The sequence below is a fragment of the Antrostomus carolinensis genome, unplaced genomic scaffold (genome assembly GCF_000700745.2).
Source record: "Antrostomus carolinensis isolate BGI_N321 unplaced genomic scaffold, ASM70074v2 scaffold2158, whole genome shotgun sequence".
Lineage (NCBI taxonomy): Eukaryota > Metazoa > Chordata > Aves > Caprimulgiformes > Caprimulgidae > Antrostomus > Antrostomus carolinensis.
In genome coordinates this window covers 124889-134013 of record NW_010332384.1, presented here as the reverse complement: position 1 = coordinate 134013, position 9125 = coordinate 124889, and the positions used below count along the sequence as shown (strand labels likewise).

General features: G+C 45.6%; 1 protein-coding gene across 1 annotated transcript in view; it reads right to left on the bottom strand.

Moving 5' to 3' along the window:
• Positions 1-2405: 2405 nt before the first annotated feature.
• Positions 2406-9125, bottom strand: part of RBM47 (RNA binding motif protein 47) — a 26336-nt gene continuing 19616 nt past the window's right edge. The window contains exon 6 of the mRNA XM_029086360.1: positions 2406-2471. Coding sequence (XP_028942193.1) covers positions 2406-2471 — 66 coding nt within the window. The remainder of the gene's footprint in view (positions 2472-9125) is intronic.

The window sequence follows — 9125 nt, the reverse complement described above, 5'->3', positions numbered from 1 at the left end:
TTAAACCACTCTGTTGTTGGTTTGATTTTTTTTGTGTTTTTTTTTTTTTTTTCCTCTTGTGGGCAAATCATTTACTGTAATTTAATGATCACAACCACATAAAATTCACTTCCTTGTGGTAAAAAAAAAAAAAAAGAAGGATTAAATGTCTCAGTTTATCTTTTCCATGTAGGTCACATGGCCAGAGCTGGTTGTAAAATGTTGAAAAACGAGTTTGAGGTGTACCCAGTGCCAAGTGCTGTACATTTCCATATTCTCCCTCCCCTGCTATCGCTCACAAAGACGCCACAGAAAGACAAGGAAGTTTGCTTTCTCAGGGAGTGGATTTTTTTTTTTTTAATTTAAAGCAGCATTTATTATTCTTAAATCTAATCCTTTAAGACCTCAGTGCTGTCCTAGACCCAACCCCAAAAGGAACAATAGCCTGAGAAGAACTCATACGAAAGCCAAAATGTGGAGCAGAATCATTTATAACAAAACAATCACAGATTGTCTTAAAAAACCATGCACGCTGCAGGGACAGGTTCCAGGTCTTGGTCACCCCAGTGAAATTAAGAAATGCTAGGTGAGCTCAGAAGGAGACCCTTGTGCAGCACGTAGCACCTTGTGCAAAAAGCAAGGCAGTTGCCTGCAGCTTTGGGGTGTCTCTGCACCCCTTGCAGCCAGTCTTAGGGCTGAAGCAAAGGTGAGGTGGCTGAGCCTGGCAACAAAACTGCCTACCAGGGACAGTGAACAGGTCAGCAGGCTGGGATGGGTGTTTGGGAATTTGTCTCCAGGTTAAGGGGTGATGGACATGAAGGAGTTTGGTATTCTGAGGCAGTACGATGCCAAACAGGACTTGATTTTTCTTCCCAACTATAAATTATAGCAAGTTTATATGATTTCTTTTTCCATGAATGACAGGCTTGCATTGGTTGTGCTCAAAGCAGTTCCTGGGGTTTACACTGCTTTGGAACTCCGGAGCTAACCGTGGCAGCTGGTGAGTCCTTGTCCACTGCTTTTGGGCAGTGGCAAGGCTTGTGAATGCTGAAGGCACGCCGACACCTTGGTCAGCTGCTCTTTGTTACTTCAGCTTAAGCTGAAGCACTTATTTGTCAGTGGAACTCGACCTCTTTGTAGGATCCCACCTATAGTCTGTGCTCTGCTAAAATCCTCTTCTGCTTTGTGTGAGGAAAGTGTGAAACCAATGAAAAAACCACATGGCTAATTACTTTATTTGAAGTACAATTGACAACATGTTTGTTGGACAGTATGGATGCTGTCCGGTTTTAGGGAAAGCAAGTGACAGGTTCTGAATAAGCCTCTGATAGTGCCTATGGGGATGAAGGAACCTTTTTCTCAAGCTCAGGTGCACTTAATGTTGCACCTTTGATGCCTACTCTAATGATGTCTGTGATCTCACTCGTGTTGATCATAGTGGTCACCTTGCTGATACAGGACTGCTCAGTATCAGAGCCGTTTAAAAAGCCCTTTTACTTCAATGTCATATACATCATTTTAATTTCAGTTACTTTGCATATGTGCATTTGGCTGTTCCTGTCTCTTGAGGAGAATCAGCTTTTCTTTGCTCTGTGTCATATTCAGTATATTCCCTGGCAAAAGAGAAATAAGCTGTCAGACTCAAAACAGGCTGACAGAATTATTTCTTCCATTTATTTCTGTTCTGCATCGCCCGGGGGGGGGTGGGGAGGGAGAATTAAAAAAGAAGCCTGATTGGGGTGGAGTGGGAGGTCTCACTCAGGTCAGCTCTGCTTACTGTCCTCACAGTGTGAGAGGAGGGACGGGGCTGGGGGATCTGCCGGTCTCTGTTCTGGTGGTTTCCATTTCCATCCTGCTCTCTTCCCCAGTGTGTGCTCTGGGGAGGGCTGGCTTGAAGGTGAATGCAGCGCATGTCAGCAGAAGCCATACAAGCCTCTCTGCCATCTTCCCTCGGAGGTGCTGGGAGGAAAGAGGGTATGTAGCCAACATGCTCATATCACTGCCGTTCTCGTGTGCAAGAGAGAAAAAAAACAGATACAGCTATTTTTCTGCCTTTTGTGGGTTTTGCCTGACTTACCCAGCCAATAGTTTGACAAGCCAGTAGTGAGGAAAAACCCTGAACACAGCCAGGTGCCTCAGTGGGGGAGCCCTTGCTCCACACACCTCCATGGGGGGGACCTCTGGTGAGGAGAGACGTATATTCAAATTAAGGACACAAAACAATTTCTTCCCTGCCACAGACTGACACCCATCCTCATCTGAGCAGCTTTCCCACAGGCCAGGGCCTCAGGATGCCACCCCACCATCACAGTTTCCCAATCTGTCTGGATGATGTCTGCAGTGCTTTTTCCAGGTATGTCTTCACTGGTACATCATCAAACACCTCATGACAGGCTGCAAGTCCAAGTCAGACATAATGCTCTTCCTCATCTTTCATTTTTGACATACATGCCAAGCCTGATGTACGTCACCTCATACTTCTTGGGGCTCATCTGCAACAAGAGAGCCTTTGGGTGTGCTCCAGGGCACTGTGGGGTCAGGGCATGGCCGACAGCATTGTCAGGACACTGCAGGAGGAGGTATGTCTGCATGGAGCATGGGGTGTGCCACAGCCCTCAGGCTGTAGCACTCCACTGTGTGGATACAGGAGTGGTTGGTCTGTCTTTTGGAGGAGTTTAATGCAACACTTTTTGGGGTAGCAAGAAACTACCCAGCTGGTGGTAGTGGAGGGTAAGCCTGGACCACTTACATGATGGTAAAGGGCAAGGCTATTGGGCATTTTCTTGCTTGGATATGTCCTTGGTGACCTGATCATTGTTGAGGTGCTGGTGCTCCCCAATATTTTATCTGCCAGAGCCCTCCTGAGTGCTTTGCCAAGCTCCCAGCAGCTGCACCATTGCTGCTTGGAGGACTGCAGTATGACAAGGTGCCTCCATGGTGCTGCTTGGATGCCAGCATTGCAGCTGCTGCCTAGGAGTGTGTCCCTCTGCATCCTGCACAAAGGCTGCTGAGCCAAGGGATCTATCTGCCTGGAGCAAAGCCAAGCCTTAAAGGAATCCTTAGCTTCTCCATGTGGACAGAAAGCCCTCCTGCAAGGGACAGCAGCTGAAAAGTCAAAGACTAGAGAAACTAAGGGTGCCCTGTGTACAGCCAGTGCATGCATAACAAATTTAATAAGTAATCCTTTGTCATTGTGTACCCTGTTGAATGACTGCAGGACACCCTGGTCTGTATCCTACAGATTTGTTACAGGAGTGAGAATTGTTCATTGTAGGTAATGCTTCAAAGCTTTGGAGCAAAGGATCTGCTCTGAAGTATAGGCTGTTTTGCCTCTGACTGATTTAAATGCATCTCTCTCTCTCTGCTGGTTAGCTTGAGGTCACTCCGGTAGCTTGTGTAGGCTGTTTTCAGGGGTTTTTTCATGCTTCAGTAAGATCTTCTGGTTTACCTGTGGCTTCTTACTTCCCACCAGCACGTGGATCGCAGGCAGTGGCTGAGCTAACGCAGATCTTCAGTGACATTGCAAAAACACACAAGGACAGGCTCAGAGGGCATCCTGCCTGGCAAAAATTGCATGTGTGTGTTTGGAAAGAGGTAAACAAAATGAACAAAGGCATATCATGTCTCATAGTAAAACTATGACCACGGGCAACCAGACCATGAAATGTGGCATGACTTCAGCATGACAACCACCCTACAAACCAGCTGCATGTGGAAGTGCAGGAACAGTCAGGGTGGGCACAAAGCCACAGCCCAAGCAGAGTTTGTGATCTTGCCACTGCAAACGCCCAGGGGAAAGGTGGCTGTGGGGAGCCCCAGGCACATGGAGGTGAAGCCCCCGGGCCTGCCGTGGGGCAGAGCATTGCCTGGCACAGCCTGTTTAGATGGAGACATCTGTTCACCATGTTGGGAAGACGTGGCCATTTCGTGCACTTGGGACAAACCTGAGCACATCTGAGCATTTTTCCCCAGAAAGTTTTCTAGTGTAGGTTTAGTCCTTTGCTGCTCACCTCCCACATGCAGGATCTGCAGTTTTGCCTGAGTGAGGACTCTGAGGCAGAGCTTCTATCTTCTTTGTTGAGGAAACCAATGAACTCCAGTCCTGGCCTTCTGGCTGTAGAAAAATCTGATCTAACTCATCAGCTTGACAGGAAATAGTTTGTATGGAAGTACTTCTACAGTACCAATTTTCTAAACATTTCCATAGTCTCTTTGCTCTTTGGCATCTTGAACGACCTTAATTGCATGGCACAGCCTGCCTTTGTGCCAGGACGGAAGGACTTGCTGCCTTTTTTTAATTCCCTACCTTGCAGCTTCTCCCTGCAGCACCCCTCCGACTGTTTTGTTGCCAGGAAGGACTTGGCCCTGAAACTCAGTCAAGCGTGATTCAGCATTTAGTTGACACACTGGGGCATAAAACCCAACTTTACTGGCTTTTAGATGCACAGCAGGGGTAGTTTCTCCTGTTACGAGGTAAGTCCGAGGTTTATTTGTTTTACAGGTCAGCATGATGAGCCAGTTTTGTGGCTGATGGGCATACGGGGAGCAGAGAGCTCAGTGTGTGCTCAGGACCCAGCCAGACCAGTTACAGCCACAGAGAAGGAGATGGGGTACCACATACACCTTTTCAGATGTATCAAAAATGTGGTTTGCATATACTTTGAGCTCTAGTGCCTATATAAATGAGATGTTGCAATATCAGAGTGGCTACTGCACTTGAATTTCTTGTTAATCTGTTTATATAGTAGCTGTATCACAGTTGTGTTAATGGGTGGTGTTTCCTGAAGAAAGTCAAAGCTGCTTTTAGTGATTTAAGTCAATACCAGCCAGGGAAATGCACATCTACTCTTCAAGATCATCAAGAAAGTCATCCAGAAAGGGAATGGGATTGACTTGGCAGTGTGTTGAGTTGTCACAGTGCCCAAGGCCTCAGCAAAGCTCCTGACATTCCCAAGGCAGCAAGGTCATCTTGAAAGCACAATTGCATTTCTCTGGCATTGTTTATGTTAGTATCCTGAGAATGACTTGCATATTTGAACCTTACGGCAGGTTAATCATTAATTAAGATCTTACAAAACTGAAGTCAGAAACCAGCAGTCTAGGAAAAATAAAAGAATTATCTTCTAAAGCGTCTGTTTAGAAAAAGTGCATAGATTCATTTTAATCTTGGGTAGGTTGGATAAAGGCAAAGAGGAGCCAGGAACATGTTTCAGTGCAGCACAGTTCTCCAGCTCACTTGGAAAATGTTGCTTTTTATGAAGGGCATGCCGCACCTCTGAACACCCGTAAAGGGCTGTGGTTTGCTGGTGTTTTCTTTCTCATCCATGTGAATGTAGGTGGACTGCTAGTGAGTGGAAAGGTGAGCAAAGTATTGCAAGAAAGACATTAGTCTTCTTGGGTGACTTGACGCTTTGTCTGACAAGGGAAGTCCTAATGTGGCTACATCTCCTTGAAAGCTGCTTTTAGCATCATGTTGATTACCCATTCCCTGAGCAAGATAGATTGACCTGGTAGTGCAAATGATTGCTGGGACACACAGACTCCTAAACCAAACCTGCAATGTTTATACAGGAAAAACAGGCAAAATTAGGTGACTTGCTCCTCAGCCCTAAATCATAACAACAACCACAAAAAAAAAAAAAAAAAAAAATTCCATTTCCTTGACCAAAAAAAGACTAGGGGAATCTCCCATGATTAGTATCCTTCTGGAAACCCAAGGCCTGTTGGCATGAAGTGCCTTGTCCTAATTGCATTATGAGAAGTGATGCTAGAGGTAGAAAAATGAAGACACTTTTGCTTTCCTGTGAGGGATGTAGAAGCTCTTGTGGAATTTATTCTGGTTTTCTTCTCCTGGAGATTACTCACTAGTGCTAATCCCTGCCTTCATGGCCACCACCTCTCCCATCTCTTTGCTCTGCCTCTGTTTACCTCTGCTCCCTCAGACCGCTTTTCTCCCCAGACTTGGTATTTGCAGCATGTTTTCTTTGGGTGGACTTACACCAAAGAAACAGCCAGTGATTCTGGAGGACTGCAAATACTGCTGAGAGGTGCAGCTTGGCTTTCTGTGCATTGGAAGGCTGGAGCATGCTGTGATGAAAACCACGTGCCAGTCCACAGTACTTCTGCCCTGGAGTGAGGACATGCAATGGGGTTACAGAGGTTTTGCATGCTGAGTGGATGGAAAGCACAGAGAGATGCCAGCTTCGGCTCTTCCATCTTCATCCAGGCACTGACTCTAAACTGGACATGGAAAGAGATTTAGGCTGATCGGTGGCTGCTGGAATAATGGGGAGATTCCCACTTTGCCTGCTGAGGAGAGGGCACTATCCCCTGCAGGTGGTGGGATGGGGGAGGTGGTGGGACAGGGCATCTCCCCTTACTGCAGGAGTCCCTGGGCAAGCTGGCTGCAGTGTTCTGCTCCCCCCCACCCTGGCCCCAAACACCCTCTCCCCAGCTCAGAGGGGAGCACAGCCCTGGTGGAGTGGCTAAACCTGGCAATGGGATGTTGCAATGAAATAACAGTCTCCATTTTTAAAGAATGCTTTATTCACTACATCCTAGAAATGTACTGTAAATGGAGCAAGAACTAAATAAACTTAGAGGCTTCTGACAATACAGAGAACAGAGATACAATAAAATACCTAAAATATCAGCTCTTTTGAGAATAAGGCACACTATTTTTTTTTAAATTTTTTTTTCTTTGAATAGTTTGTTCTTAACCTAAAGATGTTCACATTTCAAGTTATCAGACTTACCTCAGTAGTAGTGTACATGAAATGGTTTAGAAGCAAGTGTAAAAGGCACAGGCTGGAGGCTCAGCACGACCCGCTTGCCTGAGTCCCCGGGGTCCTGCCTTTGTCCCCGGGTCCTGCCTGCTCCTGCCCTGGCACAGCAGCACCCGCGGGTGGCCTGGGGCTCCTCGGGGTTTGCCCTCGTTGGTTCCTTTCTCTCCCTGCCTCCTGTGCGAGTGGCAGGACCCTCGTCCTGCTGCTGGGGGGAGGGTGAGCGGGGAGAGAGCCGTTACCCTTCATCCCTCCTCTGTGGGTCAGCTGTGGTGTGGGGCTGGAAAGGGGTGGGCAGAGACACAAACCACTAGCCTGCCTTTTCCCAGCCCCAGGGGTGCTTCTGCAGAGCCCATGGACCCGCGGTGACATTTAGTGTTGAGCCCTGCAAGGCCTGGGCTGGAGGGGCCAGAGGAGGTGGCACTGGTCTCCCCTCTGGGGACTTCCCCTTGGGGCTCTGCCCAAATTGCCTCCTCTTGCCAAGCCACGGGCAGGGCCTGGGGGATGAGGTCTGGGCACACCTTCAGAAGTGCAGGGACAGGCAATGCAAGTCTTCTGGGAAGGGGTGCGGAGGGGCAGAGTCCAACCTAATGGTTAACCTCCTACCAGTGCTTCTGCTAACGGGTCAACAGGTTTAAGGAGAGCTCAGCTTGGCTGAGCAAGAGCACCTAAAAAACAACTGCTCAATTTTGAGGCGAGGAAAAAAAGTGTATTAAAAGGTTACTTAACTGAGCTGGACGTAGTCTGAAAGTGGTTCTGTTGTCAAAATATACTCCATATGAAACCCCTTTGGTTGGTATTTATACCACAAAAAGCAAAGGAACATTGTTTACTCACTCCCTGCTTCGCACCTTGTGTCACTGGAGCTGTGTTTGCAGGGCTGGTGCACTTCATACAACGGGCAAGATATTTCTTTACCATTTTACTATATTTTACATTCACTGCTCTACTAAATAAAAGCCTTTAAACAGGCCACCAAACACTGCAATAATATATTTACTTCTTAATAAAACAAACTTTTTTATAACATCGCAATAAAAGGTTTTTGTTTTGTGGCAAACCACATACCATGTAAATTTGCAACATAAAATGACTTTAAAAATGTGTACTAAAGATATTTACAAGCTCTATGTCTTAAAATCATCGGGTCTAATCGCTCCCACCCCTGATGTGCATGTACAACTCCAGTTATGGAGAAAGGGAATTAAGCGTGGAAGGGAGGCTGGGAGGGAGGCTAGCCCCATTTCACTAATTCCAGTATCACTACCACCCCTAGTACCTTGGAAATTTCTCTTAGAACATGATGGAGCGATGGGTAAGTAACGCTGCGCATCCTCTCGGCGAGAGCGCGCCTGCTCTCGCCAACAGCATACATTCTCAGTCACCACAACATATACTTCAAAGAATAAAATAAAAAGCATTGGAAAAGAGCCTAGGTTTTATACCGGATGAAGATCTAAGTCAAGACACCTCATGCAAAATATTGGCTACTCATTTATGCACGTGCTCCAGCTACAAGTAGCTTAAATAAATAGAAAATCCAGTTGTTAAGGAAAACTCAGAGCCTTTCTTTTACTTAACACAGGCCTGCAAATCATGCTGTGAAGAGATTCATGTGAGGAGGCTTTTTTTTTCCTCTTTCTCCCAAACAAGCAATACTAGTTACTTCTGATTTCAAATAAGAATGAGCAGATTGTATTAATGCCAGCACAGAAATGCAGAGGTCTTGCATATTTTTCAAATTGCACTTTCCAGTATAAATCTTTAAATAAGATACTTGTTGGTTTTTTCCTTTAAAAAACAAAAAAATCTAAAGTATGTAATCTTTAAATATTGAATATATTTTTCAAAATATATTGTTAAAACTTTCCCTAGCTGCTCAGGTGTGCTTTTTAATATATAGCTGATATATTATTAAAGGCACTACAAAATAGACATCTCTGGAGTGCAGAAGTTACTTAAAAATAACCTTCATACCACAAATATATTGAAAATATAACTGCTTAAAAAAAAAAAAAAAAAAAAAAAAAGACCCTATGCAGCCCTACTAGGATGCATGTAAATGCACGTCAGCGGTGGGCTGGATGCATTGAGGTCCTTTAGAAATGTATGAATACAGGCGTGTTAAATTTTAAAAATAGCCTAAAAAAGTTAGTGAAAACTTCAAGCGTAGAAAATATTTTGAACACGTTTTTCTATGACATTCTTCACTTCCTGATCAGTTTACTGAGCCCAGACATCTACTCTTTTGCAGCCGGTTCTTTCTTCATAAATAGTAAAGTGTTCCTTCAGTGTGTGTTTCTCCGCCGCCCTCCTTTGCCCGCAGTCTTAGTACGTCTGGTAGACGTCGTGGAAGGGGACTTG